Here is a 22,533-nt window from a genome sequence, read left to right on the forward strand (position 1 = left end):
GTGTGTGTAGGCTTGCAAAGTATGTACACCCATATTGATTTTAATTTCAGGTCCGTTGCCGTTCAAAAACGGCAGCTTGGCAGGGTTGCCTGCTGTCTGTAGTCATCAAGAGCCATGGTTATGGTGAAGAAGCTACAGGACAAGCTGGCTGTGGCCTCCCTCTGCTCAGCTGCCAGCAGTGGAGGGAGGTCTGGCTGACAGCGTACACCTGCAGCGACATCTCCCCACTGTGCTCTCTGGGAATGTAGTGTATTCCTGTCCCTCAAAGTCCCTGTTAGCTAGAGAAAGTAGTAATCTGCAGTGTTCACCTTCCCTGCCATCAGAAATGAAGCAGCTTTGGCAGAATGCATGTGTTTTGCAAAACGCCAGAACCCCCCTGAGGACTTTGCGTGCAAAAGCCGAGAGAATCAAATAACGCTACTTTTTGCAGAGAGCACCGGTCCCCTTCTGCTTGATCACCGGGGTCTTTGCAGCTCCCCTTTCACAGGACTGCATCAGCTATACCTTGCTGCCTGCCAGGATTTTGTCTGGGTGTTTAAGGCCCTGACAAAGGGAGTTTGCCTCCCTCTGGGCTGGGAGCAGGTTTTGCAAGGCTTACCCAGGCTCTCCCTCTAGCGATGGGCACTGCAGCGTGGCTGAAGAGCCTGTCTGAGCCAGGGATAGAGCTGGGGCCCTCTGGGTGCTGTGCTTCTCTAGCCTGGGTGGCTGAAATTAGCTCCTGCAGACTGTCTTGGTGTGCTCTTACCAAGCGGGGACCTCTTCAATGCTGGAATTTGGAATTTCCACAGTGATAAACCACATTGCTGTGTGTGCTGGTGTAGTTGCCCTCCAGCTGATGGGCTTGGGTATGTCCAGCCCAGGGTCTGGCGATAGCAGGTGGAGGTTTGCCTGGAGTTGAAATAAGGGAGTGATGTATGGGAGCTGGGATGTGGGAAGAGGAGCCAAGGAGAAAAAGGCTTTGAAGTCAAGGCACGTGCATTAAAAAATTTCAGCATATGTTTCTCCCTGTCCAGCATGTTTGAGCTCCCCTGTCCCAGGCTTCTCTCGTTCTGTGAACTCTGCTTTACTTTGGATTGAACCCGTCTAGGAAAAAAAAAATCCTGCCTAAACTTTGTGCAATATCTATAAGATCTTGATGGGTCTTAATCTATATGAGAAAATACAGTGAAATAACCAGGCTATGGTATCCATATCACAATGTCCATCTGGTAAAATGGGGGTGAATAAGCTGACCTTTGTTGATCTGAGGCTGATGAAGGAAAGCAGTGGCTTGGAAGAACTGCAGGTCGTATCTTGCCCTGCTTCCCTGACCTCGGAGCCCTGTGTTTCCCTCTGTCAGTTAATGACTTGCTCATCTTTGTAGCAGCGTAGGGAAGACAAGGAAAAAATGAATTGGCCCATAGGTAACGTATAACTCTGAGGTGAAAGTATGGTGGGAGGAGGATGAGCCCAGGTCATGCTCATGCTGAAGATGCCAGAGGGTTATGTGCTGCATACTGGGGGTGAATTCTTACTGTATTTTTTTGCTCAGTCCTTGGAAGAGACTGTGTTGAGAACCAGGCATTCTGCTGTGCACCTCTCCTGTGGCACAGGGTGAGCCTTGCCTGAAGGCTTGCTGTTATCCAGGAACACAAGGCACGCGTTCCCAGGTGAAGTGCATTAATGACTGTGGGTCTCCTCAGGTCTGGTTATTTAGGCAGGAGCCTTTTTTATTTGAGAGGAAGCATGGGGAAGATGGATAGATGACACGTTCTTTTTAGATAATTGTTTCATACTTTGTAGTCCTGTGGCATTTGCCCAAGGCTCAGAGTTTGAGGTGACTTGGATGGATTCTTAATGAAATACCAGTGATGCTCACTGTGAAGCAGGAATTAATCTCCAGATATCTGATTTGGAAGTGCTCTCATTTGCTATCTTATGCAACTTCAGTTTTCCACTGTAGTCTTGTCAGCCAACCAACCAGTTCTTTTTTTCTTAGTTGCAGAAGCATCTCTGGCCTTGAAATGAACATGAGGCATTTGAGCAAAACTCAGCAAGCACCGGACCTCCCTTTAGCCCTGTGTTAGACCCTGCATGAGAGCACTGGGCAGAGGCACTCAGGTGAAATGCATCGTTTGAATGGACCACCGGTCCAGTGATAGAGCTCAGAACTCCTCTGGAGCCCCTCAGTGAGGGGAGTAAGGGGGAGCCTGGGTTTAGAGCTGCGTGTGTTAGGCTGTGCTTATCGGGGTTTACTTATTACAGTGCTTCCCTGAGAATGACAAGGTCGGCTGTGCTGGTTTGTGCACGGGTGTCAGCCTGTGCTGAGAGCCCTGCCACAGGCAGACTGGGAGGTGCGAGATGGCAGCGAAGCAGGTGAGCTGGTTGACCTGGGGCCCAAGTTATCACAAAGTGAGCGGGAGAGAAGAGCAGGTAGTCCCTTTTGAGGGCAGTGCTGGCACCTCTGTGGGTTGTGTGTGACTTGATTTTTAGGACATACTGACGTACTGGGTGTTTCTAGGTGGTGCATGGCTCTTTCGTGATCAGTCCTGCATGCTAGCTCGCTTTCTTAGACCCGGGAGAAACACTTTGGATTCTGCCATGAATTTCTCTAATCGCTGCTCTGTTTCAGGGTAACACACACGGGGATGTGGCTGTGCTGAAGCTGGGAGGGTGTGTTGGAGGCAATTTCACCGCATGCTTGCCGTGGTCATTATATGCTTTTTCTGAGCTGCTGTTACTGCTTTGGGATAAGGCACTGCTAGCCAGGAATCTCCAGTGTCCGTGCCACAAGATGTGAGGGAAGTGCAGCTGGTTTCTGTTATCCTGGGGTGGGAGCTCCCTGCTGAAGCTGAGCTCTTGAAGCAGTTTGGCAGGCCTGGGCTCTCATGATGCTTTCTGGGTCTCCCCTCCACCGAGCCGGCGGACGCTGCATTGGAGCAGGGGGACTGCAGGCAGCAACTGCTCCTCTGCGGGGCCGGGTGGGTGCTAGACTGTCTCCCCCGTCCCCTCTGCCTCCGTGTCCGCTGTCCTGTCCCGGAGCCGCTGCCTCATCTTGGCGTCCCTGCCGTTGCCATGGTGGTGTTGGGGCCGACCGGGAGGCCCTGTTGCTTCGGGAACGAGGGCGAGAGCCCGGCTGGCAGCGGGGATCCAGTGTTGTGTGAGTGGGGCCCCCATATCTGTCCCCCCCTCCTCGGACTGGGAAAGGTGGGGGGAATGCTGGTGACCGCCCCCGCGCTGGGATTGATGGTGGCTGCGTCCCCTCCCCTGCCAAAAAATATGGAGGGCAGCTTTCGGTGCCGGTGCGCCCAGGCTGCTCAGCCTCAGGACGAGGGGCTTGGGAGCGGGGCTGAGCAGAGACCCAGGGCTGCGGGGGAGCTCGGGGTGGGGTGACACCCCCTGCCCTGCACAGCGGTGTTGGGGGCATCCCTTGTGCAAGGGAGGGGAGGGAATGGGGGGTGCGTGTGGGGCAGGGTGACCTTGGTCCTGCCAGAGGTCTCCTGGCAGTGGGTTGCGCTTACCCTCCTGTGGGATCCATTTCCCTGCAAGAAAGCTGCTTTTATGGGGAGGACTATAGGGGTGAGGTTGCCTGTGGAGCAAAGTGGGGGCTCTCGTGCTGGGTGAGAGGAACCTGGAGGCTGCAGCACTTTCTCTGTGTCAGGGACTGGGAGTTGGAGCCCCTTTTCCCCCTGCCCCGGAGCTGGACAGGGAGCAAGCTTTGCTCCCCAAAAGAGAAACTTCCTAAACTTCTTCCTTTCTTCCCACGGGATGCGGATGTGACTGCGTCCAGGCTGTGGGTTAAATGTGGAGGGGACGGAGGCTGCCTGCCTCGCCGCTGCTGGTCTTGCCCTCCTTATCTTGCATGTGGGCTTTTGGATGTTTTGGCCTTAAATCTGTGTTGCCCAGTCTGTAAATGAGGGACGAGACTGATTATTCTTGCTCTGTCTATAAAATGCTGTGAAGGCTTATGATGAAAAATGCAACATATGGCCTAGGTAGAAGTGACTGCAAAGCTAACTCACCCTGAATATCCTTTCCTTGCATTTTAAAATCTACTTGATTTTCTGAGTAGAAGCAATTCCTGCATACATCTAGGGAAAATACAAAGGTTAGACTGCTCCAGGAGAGTGCAGATTGCTCATAACAGGTTGTCGAGCCTTGACTGAACAGTGGGAAATAACTCTGTGAAGCCAAAGCCTGCTCTGTAACACCTCGGGGTTACAGCCAAGTGCTATAGTATTACAGTAGTAATCCAGTAAATACGGAATATTTACTGTTCTGGCAGCCAGTAATGTGTGTGTCTGCGCTGGATAATTGGGTACGAGGCTGGAGCCAGCCAGGGTGAAACTGGGGGGTGGTATTCCTGCCTCTGCTTTTGGTTGTTTACCTGTCTCCAGTTTGGCATCTTTGAATTCAATTAATGTTTATGTTCCTCCAGAGATTGAAACTCCTTTGTGAGAACTGGGCACGAATACACAAAACTTTCATTGGGAAGGTTTTGAAGATTGAGATTAAAACAGCTTAGCTTGGCTTGAGGTTCATAGGAGCATTTCGGACAACTCGGCTGATGCCTGACCTCTCAGGCTCCTGGCTGGTGAAGGCAGCTGGTCAGGATGTGAACACATGTGCTGTGCGCTGCGAATTGATGCTGCAGAAGCTAAGAGATGGTTCAGAAAGGGAGAGAGGGTGGTTTTTAGGGATGCTGGCAGTGCCCCTTGTTCCAGCTTGGGTGTGCAGTTAAATGGTAGATTAACAAATCATTGCATGTCAGCAGAGCGGCGGTTCATATGCTTTGAGCCCCCAGGGAGTACAGAACTGTTCATTTCATCTTAGCTCTCCTTTGCAGGCTAGTGTAAGTGGCACGTCCGAGCATTTGCCATGGAGTAAGATATCACATGTGGAAACAATATATCCTGATATCCACAGGAGTCTTCCTATGATTTGTGGAGTAAGATATCACATGTGGAAACAATCTGATATCCACAGGAGTCTTCCTATGATTTCCATGAACTTTGGATGAGGTCTTGACAGTAGCTACTAAAGAGCAGTATTGCTTCGCTAACCTGCTACTCTGGATTCACCATTGCAGAGTCAGCTCTGACCCAGTATATGGCCGCTTGCTCCTGACCTGGGGATCCATTAATAGTCCTTTGGTTTCTGCTTTCCACTCCAAAGTCGCTAGCTGCATGGAACCTCTGATGCATTGCGAACCAAAATGAAATGTGGTCCAGATGCCAGAAAAAGAGTAAATAAAAAGGGAGAGCTGATGCAAGTTGCAAAGCCAGGATAGCAGAGATAGATGCTGGGAGAGGCAGTTGGGAAAGGGAAAATAGTACTGTGAATGCTTAAGGCAGGAGCCACAGTTGTAAATTATAGCCCGCGGAGCTGTGGAATCTCCAGCAGAGCCTTGGAAGGGAGCTTGGTCCACCTCACTGTCAGCTGAGAGTTGAAGTTTATTAAAAGAAATAACAGGAAGGTATAACACTAGGCTCCTATTAGTTATCTTGGCTATGGTAGAGCTTTTGTAATAAATTTCAGGATGACAGTACTGAAGTGATAAAATACAGGGGGACTGGAATATAAAGGTGACAGCTGAGGCTTCCTGGGTAGCAAGACTTGATTTAGAAAGCACTCAGCCACTTAGCAGTGGGCTGGAGGGGCAAGAGATTAGTCCTGGAAATTATAATTATAGCTAAGCAGGTGATTTCTAGGCAAGAAATGTGATCTTGCTACTTAAGCCTGAACAAGGCAAGATGATTTAGCTGAACAAAATTGTTCGATAGCATCCTGATTCTCACTTTCAACAGATCTCCTATCTCACTCTTCCAGCAAAGTGTAATAGAAAGGCAAATTAACCAATTACTCCAGAGAGAGATGGTTTATCTTTGCGGAAGGAGGAAGAAAGAGGATTTGTTGTGTATACTGAAGCAAGATTCAGCCACTAGTCTGTGCTCCTACAAGAAAAGCTGGTTGTAGTGTATTGTAGTGCAGAGTGTGCCAATATAACCAGCCTTTAAGTTTGGAGGGTGATCGGTTGGTATCAGACCAGCTCAGAGGTTGGTGCTGCTGCTTCAGCACAAGTGACGGGGGGTCCCTTAAAATAAGAGCACTGGCACATGACATAGTGACAGCCACAGGATCTGTATAGACATGAAGCTGTGCTTTTACATGGAACTTCCCTTTTTTTCTTAATGTCCATTAAGAAATTTGCTGTTTCTTCTTAATTTCCTGTCTTTTTCAGCACAGTATCATCAGAGAGCTGTTCAGTTTTATTTTACAGAGGGAAGCTGTTGGACACATGCACAAAGGGATTTGGATGCTTCAGGGCCATATCTAAGTGCTCACATCAACTTTTTCCTCAGTGCAGCTTTTTCCAAGCCCATGGGCACTGAAGGGCCCCTCTGTGCCTGTACTTGTGCTGCTGAGCCTTCTGAATTTTCCAGGTCCTGGCACGACTGAGCTTGTGTGGAGCCCTGCCTTGTGCCTACAGCTACTTTGGCCGTATGACCCTAGCCCGTACCATGAGCCAGGTAGTGTTCAGAGGTTAATATTACTGCCCTAAAGAGAAGAGGTGAAGGTGCTTCTCTTTACCCCTAAGGTAGCTCATGGCCAAAAATACTCACCTGGGAGCAGAGCGATCCTGTGCAGACCCTTCTCTTCTGCCTAGCCTGAAGCAAGGAGTCTGTAGTAGCTGTGAGCCCACATCATGAAACAAATCTTTTTCCTTCGCTTTGAAGATGATCCTGGTCTCTGATATTTTTTTCCTCTGGAGACTGCTTATGCATTGCATGTTAAATAGTCGTTAGCTAAAAGACTTTGTAATCCAGGAAGCAGAGCCCCCCAGCCAAGACTTTTCCTTAGCTCTCAAGCATCCTAGCTGCTAGCCTGCAGATCAGGCTTTTTCTCACTTGATTTCTCCACGCAGCAGTGCTAGGAGATGTGGAAGTGACCTTGTCCTTGCTGACAAGCAGGACTAAGGAATGGCTTTAGCCCCCTCCATCTATCTGGGAGGGCAGGAGGGTTTGGGCTGGAAAAATAGATGGTGAGTTCAATAGCAGGAACACAGCCAAGCATGGGAGCAGGGTTGTTGAGGTTGATGAGAGCAGATCGAAGTACCAAGCATCAGGTTTAGCACTGGGGTGCTGAGGTGCTTGCAAGCCTTGTATGGGTTTTGTGTCGGTTCTGCAATGCAGTGCTGTGAAGATACTTTGCAGCCAGCAGTTTCCCTTGCTGAGCACCTGAGGCTTCTCTGGCAAGTCCTCGGAGCATGAGACCTGGTTCCTGGTGTGCTATTTGCCTGCAGCAGGCAGGAGTCACTTCTGTGCTGAGCAGGTGAGGCTCTAACATTGCTTGTAATGTGCTGGAGCTGTTGGGAAGGAGCACAAGGTGGCAGCCCTGTGAGCGCATCTCAGACCAAGCGTGAGAGACTCGATGGGTCTCACTTCGACATCTGTCTCCCTTCTGAGACGGGAAGCATCAACCACCATCCAGTTTCCTTTCCTTATAGCGCTTCTGTCTCAGTACCTTGAGCGCACAAGGGTGTCACACTTGAGGTTTCTTTGCCTGAGCTCTCCAGTTTCCACTCAGATTTGTGGCTGGACACCATGCAGATGTTTTGGAGCGAGTTTCCATAGGCTAGCTGACTGGAGAGCCAGTTAGTTTTCAGGGCTCGGATCCTCCCTGACTGGATTGTAAACCCCCAAATAATGAACGTTGGTTTTCAGACTGCGGGTTCCTTGTTCCCTGCCAAGCAGATGTGATGATTTGGTTTGCCTGTGGCCGAGAGTCTCCTGAGAAGCTTTTGTTTATAGCATATGCTGCGCTGAAAATGCATGAAGCTCCCTGGCAGCTGAGATGCTTTTGTAAGTTGGGTGTCCCTGGCCGGTGTGTGTGTATATGTGTGCACGGTTAATTGGAACAAGCTCATCAGAGGGGTATTCACCAGGTGCAACAACAGAGGACACCCCCAAAGGCATTGTTGGAGCTGCGGCAACACGGTGATTTGCCTGCTCTCTCTTGCATTGATGTGATTGGGGTCCTCCCTGGGCGAGCAAAATAGAAATTAAATTCTTGCTTTGTAAGTCAGCGTGGAAACTTTTTCTTTACTCCTTAAACAAAGAAATGATTAGCTTGTCTGCAGTGTCTATGGAAACTTTTTCTTTACTCCTTAAAGAAATGATTAGCTTGTCTGCAGTGTCTAAATTAATTTATCCGAAGCTCGTGGAACATTAACAAATGGTACTCTAAGGCGTACCTTCTAATACTGCCGCAATCATTCACTGCGGAGTGAGATGTTTAAGAAAAAGATGGACTGCAGTGTTTTGCAAGGCTATAACTTTATCAAGGCATTTCAGTGGCATCGTAAACTACCAGAGTAGAGACTAAGTCGACCGATTATGATACTGAGAAAATTCAAGGTAGAAAGTAGAGTCTCCACTCCAGCCTAGAGCTGAAGAAATCCCAAAGCCACAAATGCTTGAACATGCATCTGTTCCCTTGGTGTGGAACTGGTTAAGGTGCTAAACCCCGACTCTCTTCTTGGTTAGTGGACCTTTCCTATCATGCTGCTTACAGGATGAGATGCTGCTGTTCTGAGAAGTTTCTCCGCACAGCACCCTGCGCCTGTGCAGTATCTCCCCACGTTAGAGCAGGAGGAGCTCAGCAGCAGAGAAACGAGCAGACTTTAGCTAATGTCAAGCTCTGAACTCTCTCCGTCCTTGAGGTCCTGGTAAAATCCTCCTGCTCTGCCTGGCAAGGCTGTAACAGTTGAGGAGAGGAGATGCTGGGCAGCCCAATTTCCACGTTCTGTCAGTTGCCTTCCAGGTTTCACCGGGCTCTCGGAAGCCACCAGCCCAGTGACAGTTATTGCTGCGCTGGTGGGAACACGGTCACACCAACGGTTCCCTGGCCCACTCCTATCCCTCCAGGCTCTCCACAGCCACCAGATAGCCCATGGTGATTCAGGAAGCAAGACTGGGCGCTACACAAAGTGAATCCTCCCAGAGAAGCATGAATTACCTGTCCTAAGGTAGTGTCTGGGCAGGAAGGAGGCAGTTTTGTTGGCAGGAGGGCCAACAGCAGGGATACAGCAGCTATGTGATACTCAGCAGGATTTAACTATATACCTGGTCTAAGAGCAAGTCTGGGGAGGTAGAAGGGTTTTTAATGGGTTCTAAAATTGCTGTGCAACTTGCAGTGATGGTAGAGACTTCTAGCTCAGCTGTAGATACTGGAGTAAAGGGAGCCTTGGGGAGGAGGCTGCAGCTTGGATGTCCTTGGTGATCTTCAGCTTGGCACCCTGCTCTGATACATCTTGGTTTCTGGAGACAAGTCAGGAATTTCTACCCCACCCCTGGGCATATTTCTTCATTGCTTGTCTAGGTTGTCTTAGCTGTTGTGTCCTGGCACAGTTGGTTCCTCTGCCCAGGTTCAGGGCATTCGTGCTCTGAACCTAAAGCTGAGGTGCCAGAGCTGTCTGTGCCCTGAGCCTGGAGCAGAGGGAGAACTGCAATCCTTCCTTACGTTTCTGGGGCGGGTAGAGGGCTGTCTGATGTGGGGAGGATAGAGATCTCCTTCCACTGGACAGGCGTGGTGGGCTGGAAGCGTGCTGTGTTGTGGTTGCTGTTTTGTCCTGCCTCTGCAGGAAGATGTGGCCGATTTCTCGGTTCTGTTCCTTTCCTCCTAATCCGGGAGGCCGATCTCTGCAGGCTCGAGGGAAGTGGAGCCGTGGGGCTGTGAAAGTGCCTCACTGTAGGGCTGGAGGGTGGGGGAAGCTGTAAGACTGGGATGGGGGTGTGGAGGTTGGAAGCCCTCTGGAAATAAGCGTTGTGGGCATGAAGAACAGGATTAATTTCAAGTGAAGTGAAATTACAGGTAGAAAATTGGAACAAATAATCCAGTTATTCTCAAGACCCAATAATAAAACATTGAAATCCAGATTAACGTTGTATCATCCTCATTAGATTTCTCTTGAAAAATAGTTATTTCCCCCTTTAAGTCCTAGCTCTTGCTGCAGCATGTCCTCATGTCCTTAGGACAGTGCTGTGCTCATGTTTTTTGCCAGAACAAAAGGAAATGGCAACCTTGTCATTTCCTAACACTGTAAAGGGAGTACCACGAACATGTACAATACTGTAGCTGGTTGGGGAGTAAAGGAATGAAGTTATTACCCACATCCTGCAAGCAAGGCAAAACTTGAGGGGAAGGGAATGGTCATCTTTGTATAGATGAAGTCTTGCTGTGTACAGCAAGTCCACACAAAAAAGATGATGTGGAACAGAGGGAAGCAGGAGGGAATATGATCTCTGATTTTTACTTAATGTCAGGATGAAAAAAAATTTAGGGTAGAGCTGGGTTTGAGAGCACCGGTCTTTCAAGTCCCAGAAAATAAGAAATGGGCAAATCCATCTGTTCCTTGGTCCAGATAGCCAGAAAGGGAGGGGAAATTATTTCTAGCCCAAAGTAGTGCTTAGCAAATGCTGTACATGTTTAACTTTGATTTTTATTGGTGCTTGAGACCCACTTTCTGGGGTTGTCTTCTCTTCTTGCCATTTCTTGCACTCGCACTTTCTGTGACACAGATGAAGAGAGGTGGCCGGCCGGCTGGTGACTGGGGGAAGAATGGCCCGTGGACCTGTTAACCAATGCTACTTGTAGGATAAGGATGCTGGAGAAGAACGGCCATTAGGATAAAGTCTTAAGTGGCCCTAGTTTCACATATGTTGCATTTATATTTGAGCTGATTGCTCATGTTCCTTTAATGGTTTCATGCTTTTATTTCTGCTGTTACAGCCTCTAATGCCTGTAGGGAGCCTTGAGTTTGGGTGCTAATAAGTGAAAATTAGGGCCCTCGTTCTCCATGGAGAAATGCTCTTAGGCACTGTAGTAATTTCATGCCTGGAAGGAGTCATATTTGCCCGATAATTTTTGTAACTTAAACCAACCAAATTATCCTTGAGAAACTATAATTCTTAATCAGAGTATTGAACTCTATGCTCCGTTAGTTAGAAACATCACCAGGCTCTTTGCACAAAGGGTGGACATTTGGTTTGCAAAGTAGGAAAGTGGTCTGATTTTGTTAACGCTTGGGGCAGCAGCGATCCCTGGGTTTAAGATTGTTCATAATACTCGGAGCACTTAGGAGGGTCAGGCGCGCGCTTGTCACATCAGGTCAGCTGCTCTGGCAAAATGAAGCAGCTAAGTGACATTTACCTTCCTTCTGTTCCCACCAAAAAAACTTTTAAAGAGTAATAAAGGACATTTTGGATATTAATAGAGATTTGGTTAATAATTCCAGTAAATGGGGTTCCAAAAGTAATGGAAGCGGGGGGAAGGTGAGAAATGCCAGCAGGCCCTGGTGTGTGTTTGTGGCTCGTGGGACTGCACCCGCAGCAAAAGGCTGTTTTGACTTAGGGAATGTTTGTTCTGGGGTTTTACTTCTATCAATCTTAGCTCTGCCACTTAAATATGGTCTAATCACAAAACAGGGCGGGGAGGCCTTATGTTCTCCCCAGAACAGAATGGGGGATCCCAGAATGGGATTCTGGATTTTCAAAGTCCCATTGTTGCTCCTTCCAGGTAAGCTGAGACATGGCCACCGGCAAGATCCATCGGTCCATGGGGTCCTCCAAAATGGCCGATGGATTCCAGAGCAAAGTGGTAGCACCTCGTAATCCGAAGCTAGTCAGAGAGGCAGAGGAGTCCGTAACTGTAAGTACCTGCTGTGGCCAGGTAGGACCTGCGTCAAGGCTGGAAAGTCCCCCTGTGTCCCTCCTCTGCCTTCCCCTCCTGTTGCCTAGCAGCACTGTGAAGCCAGACACCACCTCCCCGCCTCTTTGCTGCCAGGCTTCTGTTGGAGGTGGCTATCGTGGTGCAGTGGGGGATGGACTGTGTGCTTCTTCAGGGAAAGTCCAGAGTCTTGCCTGGATGTGCCACTGGAGCCAAGTTAAACGAATGTACTGGGCATTGCACTGGAACAGCTGAAGCACGAGCGTGTGCTTCTTTCCATCCTCTTTGTGTGGGCAGTAATATCTTCCGTCATGTCGGCATACTTGCTAGTACTGCTCTGACCATACCTGTCCTCCAGGCAGCCAGGCACGTGGTGGGCTGCTCAGACTCTGCCTGAAGACTTGAGAGACGTGGCTGGTCCCAGATAGAACAGGTTCCAAAACAGTTGCTATATCTCATACCCCGTGGGGAGCACAGATCCAGCCCTGCAAACAGCAATGGAGTCAGGGCAATTTCTCCTTCCCATCCACAAACGTCGCCTTTGCTGACTGGAGCTTACTTGACTGGAGATGACCTAATGCTGAGGCTCTGTCAAGGAGATATCTCTGTATACTTCTGTGGAGAGGTGTGTGAGGCCAGAACAGAGAGAAAACAAGTGCTAATTAAAAAGAGATAACTAAAACTTGGACCCATTCCTCTCCATCTCAGTCTTGGCACAATGCTGCTTTTCTGCTCTCCTCTGATTCACCCAGCAGTGACATCTCCTGATGATGCAAGGATGGAGTTAGGGGATTTCTGATAACTCCTCCCTGCTCTCTTCAAAGGTCACTGGCTCAATCCAGCGAAACTAAAGAGGAAACAAATGCCCGGAGAACAGAAATCCCCAAACATGTCACATCAAATCATGAAGGAGAAGCTAATGGGACAGAACCACTTGGTTAGAGCATGTGTATTCCGCTCTATATCATTAATTTACTGATGTTAAATATTTCAGCAGGTAACTTGCGGGACTTCCAGGACTATCCTAGTGGCTGTGATCACAAATTATTCATCAGTGACACTTGAACAAGGAAAGCCTTTCTGAACAAAGGCATTTCTGTAGCTCTTGCTGGTGTTTTGCATTTCAGCTGACTCCCTCTGCCTTCCTGAAGGAGATGTCTCTTACCACCGAGCAGAGGCTGGCCAGCACTCGGGAGATGAGGTGGCCCCGGATTATCCAGCTTCTAGACATGAGTGAAACCTCCCATCAAAAGGTAGCCTTTTCCTGCCCTTTTCCTTGCTGTTTGATGTGACATTTGAAGAGGGTGCGTGCTTGTGACAGACTTGCCTCCAGCTTATCTAAATACCTTGGTGACTAGGTCCTGTTGTCCTTTCAAACTGCTGGTGGTGGTGGCGTTCCTTCTGCCTTCTGCTGGGAGAAAGGGTAAAATGTTTTTCCTCAGTGAGATGTTGAAGTCCTGATCTGCGCTAAGCCAATATAAGTAACCTCTGCTGAAGTTGGTGGGTTTTGCTGGAGTTCAGCTACCATCACTAAAGCATGATACTGGGGGAAGGCTGGGGCAGGACACAAGGGCATGAGCTTGCCATTTTCCATCCTCCTGCCGAAATAGCCACCTCTTGCTTTGGTGTAGTCACTGTCAAATACTTGGGGTCATAGGACTCCCTCAACGGTGGCAGCGTCGGCCTTTGAAGGCTGAGGGCTTATGGTAATTACTCCAGATTTAACAAAACCAATTGCATTAATGCTTTGGGTTGGAACAATGCGTGCGGCCCTTACAGGGTGTTAGATTTTGCAGGCTGCCAGACATACAGGGGAATCGCCCTGGGCAGTGGGGAGTGGATGTGCTCTATCTGGACCGATGTTTACTTAGATGTATATTTAAAGCTGCTTTTCTTACAGGACTGCTCAGTATAACACGCAGTCCAAATAGGTAGATTACTGAGGTAGGCTGTTGAGCGGAAAATTGCCAGCAAGAGACCTGTAACAAATTGGTTAAAGATTGCCCTAGACAGCACAGGAGGCTGGGAACACATCAGACGAGTGCACAAATAACTGGCAGTGTGCTGCAGCTACTAGCTTCAGCGTGACCATGACTTCTGTGGAGAAGCAGGGGACCTGCCTGTGCCTTTCGAGTGGGAGCAGTGCAGCTGGAAGAGGGGAGGCAAAGCAGGGAGGAATTTTCTCAAAGTAATGCCTCTGCTCTGTAAGCATTTGCTGTTTGTGTATATTTTCAGACATGCTTCCGCAGTGGTATTAAATGAAACGGCAATAATAGATAGAGTAAAGCATCCATTTAAAGCTCATGGAAAAAGGAGATACCAAGTCCAGTCTTACTCAAGTTGCCCAGTAATGCTGAGAAAAGAGCTGAAACTTATCACCATCCAGCATTCACCTCATTTGTCTTTTTCCTAACTACAGTGTTACTTTCTTTTTGGCCTTACCTCCTCTGGTACTGTTCTCTTCTTACTCGTTTCTAGGCTCTATATCAAAGAAGATATTTGGGGATGTGTGGGACTCAGTATCTCTGCCTCAGAGTAAAGATCATCCCAAAATTGTTTCCCATGGAATCTCCTGTAAATTCTTGGGTTTCACTTTGCTCCATGAGTGCTCATGGCTCTTTCAGTAGGTGCTCTGCAGCTGTGTGACCACGTTAGCACAGGGCTCTGCTGGAGGTAAGCGCTGCCTTGCATTTTGGAGAAGGAAAGCTGGAGAAACGCCTACCAAAAGAGCTTCTTAGCTTGAGCCTGCTTAGCGTGGTCCAGAAACTCTTGATCAGTTCAGAACACAGGTGGGTGAGCTACTGTTTCCCTAGTGTGAGCTGGGCAGACGTACTCACCAAGAGACTGTACTTCACTGGAGATCAGTGTAGGATTCTCATCCATGAATCTTTCTCCCAGCAGCTGAACCTCTCACTGCTCTGTCTTGCATCTCCAGTTCTCAGCAGTCGACCTGGAACAGAGCTTGTTTCAGCCTTTCCCATCAGAGGTGGTATTTCAGAGCTACGTCCCCTGCGAGGTCTACGAAGTGCCACTGGTTCTGAGGAACAACGACAAGGTAAGTGCTGGGACGTGGAGGTTTAACGCTGTGCTGGAAGAGGAGAGCAGTGTAATTCGCATGGTACGCAGCATAGCAAGTTATCTGCTGCGGCACAGCACATCCAGAATAAAATGTCTCACCACCTTTATTTTTGCAAGATGGTGGAAATCTTCCCATGCTGGGGATTCTTCCCCTGATTTTGGCCATGCGTTGGTGGTATCTAACCTGAAGGAGCTTTTCTAGTCAGCATCCTTCCCCTTGAAAGCCCTGGATTGATGGGAGTGTTGAGGGCTGTACAGTTCTTATCTGCTCTCATGCTTTAGCTCGAGTGTGCACCGCGTCCTGGTGGCTCCTTGGTTAATCTTGGTTTCTGGCAGGGCATCTCTGCCTCTCGCAGCCCGTTTAGCTGCCCCTGTGCAGCTCACTGTCAAAGCACAGGGGTTGAGTCTTCTCCACTTTATGCTGGAATAAGTTATAATTAGTGGCATTAGCACTCCAGGAACGGTGTTTTGAAACAGCAGTGGAAACAGATTGAGTCATCAGAAGCAGTGGGAGGCCTTTAGGTGCCACTTTAGGGTCCTGCTAAGCTTAATTCAGTCCTGCTCAGGTTTTTCTAAGACAGCGTGGCTCTCTGCTTTCCCTTTGGAGAACCATAGCACATCCAGAGTAATGTGCTCTTGAAGGTCTCCACCTTTATTTGAAAAAATTGTGATCATCTTGAGATTTCCCAAGAAAGTGGAGAAGGGAAAAGTTGAAAAATGTCAGCAATTTTGTTCCACTGCAAAGAGGAAAATTGAGACCTTTTGAATTTCAGCAGGGGAAACATTTGCTTGAACGAGGCATGTGCCAAGAGCAAGCTGGTGGGGAAAAGGCAGGAGGGAGGAAAGGAGCTGGGTTAGAAAGTGCTCTGGGAGAGAACACTGTACGTGCAAGGGTTTCTCTTGACACATAACAGTAAGTGTACTGGAAGCGGAGAAAGGTCAGAAAAAGAAAGGTGTAATTAAAGATACTATTCTGTAATGAAGAGTAAGGTTTATACATGAGAGGAGGGCAGGATGGGAAGATGGAAGTGTACACGAGAGCAGGTGAATTAACCCCCTCTCCAAATCTGCCTGTTGGGGGAAACAAACAAGTGGACAAAAAAAGCTGTCAGGGCATATTGCAGGTGGAGGAACGGCAAGAGAAGTCAAAGTATATTCTGAGATAACAGGTTTTGACGGGGACATGGTTGAAAATGGAAGACCCTTTGGCAAGGAAGGATGCAGGTGTGGTCCCTCAGTTATTGCTGGAGAGCACTGTGCCATTCCTGGTCTGGATTTAGCTTGGGAATATTGGAAAGATGCAGTGTGGGTGCCCGTGCCCAAGGGATACCACAGTGATTTTGGACACTCTTTGCTGTAGGTATCCCCTTTCCTGATTAAAATGTGCCTCAGCTTCTCTTTTCCTACTGCTCTGCTTCATTCCCAGTAAGTCTTTTGGCTTCAGCTGGTCCGTTATCCACGCGGTACTTCAAAATGTTTGTTTTTGTCAAGTACCAGCCAACAGGCAAACAGTTGATTTGTTCTATTCATGCTTCCTCAAGTGGAAAAGAACATCTGCATCAACATTTCTGCCATTCCCAGTAAAAAATAATAAACTTCTACAGCTGCACCTTGGGATTTGTATGCCCAACAAGGGGGAGGCAATGTGTGAACTGTTGATTTTTTCTTTTTTTTTCTTTCCCTCCCCGAAATGAATTAGTTTTGAAGCTAGTAAGACTTCAACCATTGGACATCACTGGTGTAAAAGTAAGATCAGCTCTAAGGAAAATCCTTGGCATATTTAAGTACAGAAAAATGGAGATGATAATCCCAAGAGAGGTTATTATATTCTAATTTTGTTGGCTTTTGGTAATGTCCTGGAGAAAAGCAACGTTGTGCTCTGTCTCAAAGCTTTCTCACCAGTTTTCCAGCTTCCTCTGAATCATACTGACTTATACCGCACGGTAGCCTGAGGTTGTCTGCTGCATAAAAATCCAGCTAACAGCAAAGTATATTCCAAAGAGAGGCTCTGTAATAATTCAAATACAGAAGTGCTTCGCTATATACTTACTGCTCTTACCTGCGTGTTGTAAAATTGCTTTTCTGTCTTTAGGCTGCTCCTCACCACCCTCAGAGATGTTTTGGGTGGCTTTTGCTGAAGGCCTTAGCCACGTGTGCTCATCTCCCAAGGGACTTGGTGACCAAAACATTTGTCTGCAGTGTGAAATTGGCTCCTGGAACTCGCTGCCCCAGGGCATTGCTGGGAGCAAAGGGCGTTTGGAGAGTTCAGGACTGCCTTGGCCATGGGTTATCAGGCTCGGGTGGGTGGTGCAGAATGAATCTCCATTTTTCCCAAGCCTCGTGTGGGTTTGTTGCTTATCAGTGAAGCTGCCTGTCAGTCAAAATTGCCTGTTTTAGACTTTCTGAGATGAGATTTGGTGCTCAGGGGTTGATATCTGCGTGCTAGAAAATGCCTGTTTGCTGTCTCTGCGCTTGTGGTATCCCAGAGGGCAGAAACTTGCAGCAAGGTGCCTGCAGGGACTCCGGGGTGCGGGGGGGAATACCCAGAAATCTGCCTTGCCTGCACTGGCAGCTGCCTGGCTGCAATCACCTTTTAGACTTTCTGAGATGAGATTTGGTGCTCAGGGGTTGATATCTGCGTGCTAGAAAATGCCTGTTTGCTGTCTCTGCGCTTGTGGTATCCCAGAGGGCAGAAACTTGCAGCAAGGTGCCTGCAGGGACTCCGGGGTGCGGGGGGGAATACCCAGAAATCTGCCTTGCCTGCACTGGCAGCTGCCTGGCTGCAATCACCAGGCAGCAAAAGCTCTGGAGAGCTGAGATTGGCTTTTAATAATGAAACCACACTGTGAGTCAGTGCTGGTCATGTGTCGCAAGGCAGAAAATGCCTTTGAAGCCCATAATTGATAGGCACAGCCTGGGGGGTTGTCTGGCTTTCCATCATTTTGGCAAGCTGACTGTTCTCATCTTCTGCATCAGCCTTTCCTTGTGGAGTGTCAGGCTTCTCCCTTGCTTCTTTACAGCCCCCCTTAAATTCTCTTAGCCATCTCCTTCTTGTGTCTGGGGTTGTCTCTTTGTTTTCCGGGCTTCTCCCTTGCTTCTTTACAGCCCCCTTTAAATTCTCTTAGCCATCTCCTTGTGTCTGGGGTTGTCTCTTTGTTTTCCTACGTTCCTCCTTTTGTTCTTCAGGTTTGCTTTTAATTCCCAGTAAGGCCACAATGTCTGCGGTCTCCTTCTCTTGCTGGTCTGCCCGCGTGACTCTCTAGCACTGCAGCTTGACTGCCCCATTCAAACCAAGTATGTTAGAAGTGAATTTCTTCCTTCCCCCAGTATAACACATACTGTTTTGCCTTCAGATAATACATTCCCCCTCTAGAGGCATGACTGCATGGATGTGTGCAGGCAGAAGCAAGCAGGTTCTTTGGCCTTGTTGAATATGGGGATGACTTGATTCAGGTATTATATCTGCATACTGCTGGTGTCTTACCTGCTTGGTGATTCCTTCACAGCAGGGCATTGCCCTACTGCCTCTGGCCTAGAGCTATTTTGCCCAGGCAGAATGACTTCAAGTCCACCCTTGTGTATTATGTGCGTGTACCTCCAGAGCTAAAAGTGCTTTGGAAAGGTGGTTAAGGAAGGACGTCACCAGGGCTTGGCCGAGCCTTTTCTCCTCGTGTTTCCACGAGTGGCAAAATCATAGTTTCATGTCTTTCCTGCAGGTTCCTCGGCTGGTGAAAGTTGTCTTGGAGAGCTCACCTTATTTCAAGTTGATCAGCCCCAATGCTGTGTGTCGCAAGGTAGCACCTGGCAAGATCACCAGGGCTTGGCCGAGTCTTTTCTCCTCATGTTTCCATGAGTGGCAAAATCATAGTTTCATGTCTCTCCTGCAGGTTCCTCGGCTGGTGAAAGTCGTCTTGGAGAGCTCACCTTATTTCAAGTTGATCAGCCCCAATGCTGTGTGTCGCAAGGTAGCACCTGGCATGCCTTCAACTTTCCGCATCCTTTTCACCCCTGAGGAGAACAAGGTGAGACCGGAGGTCCCAAGAGGTTGGTGCCTTCAGTGGAAGGTGAATGTGCAGGGCTGGATTCAGAACAGGGCATCTGGTGTGGATTTTGAGGAACTGTCCTGGTTTCAGTGGGGTTGCACTGGATCTTTCCCCACGGTGAAGATTATGTTCTCATAGGCTGGAGGCTCTTACATGTTTCAGACTGTTTTTATCCTTCAGTGCTGGAACATTTAATGTAATGTCTGTTGGCTTCAGGGATGAGAGAGCCTACTGTCTGTGGTTGGGCGGCCTCTCTAGGTGTTGGTTTCCAGTATCTGGCCATTGCTGCATAATTATGGGTTTGCTCCACTAATTATAAATACAAAAGTCTGTTTAAAAGTGACCTGTTATTTGGAGGAGCCGAAGTGAGCCTGATCAGAGTGAGGACCACCGCCTTTGAAAGCTGGAGTCACCTTAATGCATATCATGTTGTACACAGTAGTGAGACAGCGGAACATTATCTCTAAAGTTGTCACTTTTTTTTGCACACTGGTTATAGCCCACACCCTGCTGTGAGGTCTGCTCCAGGCTGTGGTCAGGCAGTCTGCAGCTAGTCACATCTTGGCATTGCATGGTGCTGTTAGCTGCTGCAGCAGGGACTGACGGGCTGTGCTTTCCCTCCCTGCGCTTCCTTGAGCGTTCGCGAGGGAAAATGCACATGGAACAGCAGGAAAATGGCAGGGAGGGGTGTTGATAAGATGTTTAGCCATCTCTCTACTCAATGGTAGGGGTTTAATTATTACGGAAAATACTAGAGGAACAAATAGATCCAGAGAGCACTCTTCCCGATCTGGCAGCCACTTCCCTGCTTCACCCTGGACTGGAGCAAAGATGATGCTTTTTCATGCCCTCTGTTTTCAAGCCTTGCAGCTGTGCTGTCCCTGAGGATGCTTGCCTGCCTGCGATCCGGCTGTGAGTCTAGGGGAGAGGGAGTGCTGTGCACGTGGCAGGGAGCCAGCCTGGCACAGACGCACTGAGCTCTAGATGTCCTTAACTCAGCAGGAGGTCGGTGTGCTGCAGATGACTTTGAGACACCTGCCTGAAAGAGCATGTATGGGAATAAACAGGCAGGTACAATCTGCAGGCAGATGTACTCCCCTAGAGCCTGTGGGTAGTAATACTGCTGTGGTTGTGTCTTCACGCGTGTTATTGTGGTTGCTCTGTCAGCTGGCACCTATTCCACGCCAAGCATGCGAGGCTTTTGCTTAGAACATCAGTGCTGGGGCCCTGGCAAGTCTGATTCTCAGTGCTGTGACGTGAAGGGTCAATGCTGTTATCTGGAGGCCTGTTAATACAGAAGGATTTAGTACGTGGCATGGAAGGGAGGAAGCATTGCAGGGAAACAAAGACGCGCAGGCTGACTCTTTCCACCAGCATCCTGCTACCTCTCAGCATGACTTTGTTGGAGAGGCAAGGTTAGGGGATAGCTTTGAGCCAGCAGATGTTTCTGCACCAGGCCAGAGGTGCAAGATCTCTTCAGGCATAGTTGTTTTCTATCTTTCATTTGCTGCTTAGATTTAGTTTTAACACTTTGTCCTATCTGCAAACAACATGGATGTAGAAAACTAAAGCGGAAATGTCCCGTGGTCCCTAGCTCCCCATGCTTGTGGAATAATCTGTTCCTCTGGAGGGACTGAGAAATTATTTAACATCATTAATATTTAGGGTAAAAATTATGTTGGCCTAGGGCAGTTCTCCAAACTACCCAAGCGACGCAAGAGCTTAATCTCACTGAGGTAGGCTTTGCAAAGTACACTGGTGCCTTGAAAATGTGATTTATTAGTATTAATTAGCGTTCATTTTTGGGGAGGAAGAGGTAAATTGGTGCCCATGAAAGGCAAAGTGGTGCTCTTCAAATTTAGAGAGGCAGCAGAGCAACACATAAACATCACCATGAATAGAAGTAGGGTGAGATAACCCCCGAGAGCTCTAATGTCCAATACTCTGTCCCTTGTCTTGCCCTTGAACTGGAGAGTGTGGGGCATAGGGAGCTCTGCCAGCGAGAGGTCCTCTGCACAGCTCCAGCAACACCCCGGCGCTTTCTGCTGAACTGGGTTTTGTGCTCCTTGCAGGGGTTGTGCAGGGCATCAGGAGAGGGATTCATGCCGCTCCGTAAGGAGCGTGTGGGAATTTATACAGCGGAATCGGAATTTTGTACAAATCGAACACTTTGTCTCGTACTTGATGGAGTGTGAGTCAGCGAAGTACCGGAGTGCTGTAGCTCAGCTAGAAATGCGTCAATAGCACGGTCAAGGAGGTGCACAGCACCTTGAAAACCCCTTAGCAAAGAGGCGGGCTTTGGGAAATGGTTCTGTAAAGCCACCTGCCTTGGGCTTGCAGTGGCTTGCATGCAGAATACCTGCCTTTTAGTTGTGGAAGGCTTATCAGTGCTACCTGTGAACAACCTCTGCCTCTGCTGCTCCATGATCCACAGGGATTGCGGATAACCCAGTGAACTGGGATGCAGGGACAAATCCCTCTCAGGGTTGGAGACTCCTCCTGATGTGGAGCTGGTTTGTGTAATTCTCTTGCTTTGAATCTGTTCTTCCCTGGGGCAAGTCTGATTTCAGCGAAGTCGCTCCTGATTCAAGGGAGTAAAATTGCGGCTAAGCCCTGAAAAAAAAGATCACGTGAGTTGTTAGCGGCTGAAATGCCATGTGCCATGTAGCCCTTTCTTGAAAAATGAGCAGTTTCCTATTGTCTCGCAGCCACATGATTGGACTGTCAGAAAGTAAATAAATAGCTGACATGTCTCTTTGTTTATTGGCACTCGCATTATGAATATGAAACACTAATTTTTCTGCTGGGAAACATTTCCAATTAGTTACTCCTGCTGCTTCTGATTTACACATTTCTGTTTTATGGCTCCGGTTGTACAGTGTGGGTGTTCTCGTGCCACCCTGTGTTCCCGGGTGTCCTTGCATTATGGTCTGACGGTCTCTGCCTAATTGGAAACCAATGTGGCACTGACTGGCAAATAAACAACAGACAGAAATACTTACATTTGTGTGTCCTTCAGGCTTATTAATAGATTATCTTAAAGGAAGAAGGAAGCAAGAAGTATATAAAAACATAGCACAGCTTATTCTGTTTTGTCCTCTTGCTCTTTTCACTGTAGCAATACAATATTTTCAGGCAATACAAGTTCAGTCCGTAAGGTTTGCAAAATTCATTACTGATGCTCAGTGGAGACTGAATTAATGCTCATTGATTAATATGAAATACGACAGGACGATGAGTTATTGCATTACTGAAATTAACTCCTTTAAAATTCAGTCCAGCCCTGTTAGATGTTTTGTAGCACACAGAAGCTATTCCAAGTATACTTTTAAGAAGACTCTGGGGAGGAGGAAAGGGGCAGAAGATCAAGGCGTATAGCCCCGTGCAAAATGAACCTGGAGCAAAGGGACTGATTTCAAAGCATCCTGTGGATTGGTAGCTGAGGGAGGCAGGATAAGGGGTACCCCTTCTCATGTGAAGCTATCTTCATCCTGCAGCCTCCCTCCTGTCTTTTAACGGCCCTTATTTTCCAGCCTTTATGGTGTCATAGAATCACAGAATTGTTTCGGTTGGAAAAGACCTTTAAGATCGTAAAGTCCAACCGTTAACCCAACACTGCCAAGTCCACCACTAAACCATGTCCCTAAGCACCTCATCTACACATCTTTTAAATACCCCCAGGGATGGTGACTCAACCACTTCCCTG

General features: G+C 48.4%; 1 protein-coding gene across 1 annotated transcript in view; it reads left to right on the forward strand.

Moving 5' to 3' along the window:
• The first annotated feature begins 11,568 nt into the window (after positions 1 to 11,568).
• Positions 11,569 to 22,533, forward strand: part of LOC103908410 (hydrocephalus-inducing protein homolog) — a 78,063-nt gene continuing 67,098 nt past the window's right edge. The window contains exons 1-4 of the mRNA XM_009290790.1: positions 11,569 to 11,688; positions 12,834 to 12,959; positions 14,642 to 14,761; positions 18,672 to 18,806. Of these exons, the coding sequence (XP_009289065.1) occupies positions 11,569 to 11,688; positions 12,834 to 12,959; positions 14,642 to 14,761; positions 18,672 to 18,806 (501 nt within the window). The remainder of the gene's footprint in view (positions 11,689 to 12,833; positions 12,960 to 14,641; positions 14,762 to 18,671; positions 18,807 to 22,533) is intronic.

Source organism: Aptenodytes forsteri, unplaced genomic scaffold (assembly GCF_000699145.1).
Source record: "Aptenodytes forsteri isolate BGI_AS27 unplaced genomic scaffold, ASM69914v1 Scaffold14, whole genome shotgun sequence".
In the NCBI taxonomy this organism is placed as follows: Eukaryota; Metazoa; Chordata; class Aves; order Sphenisciformes; family Spheniscidae; genus Aptenodytes; species Aptenodytes forsteri.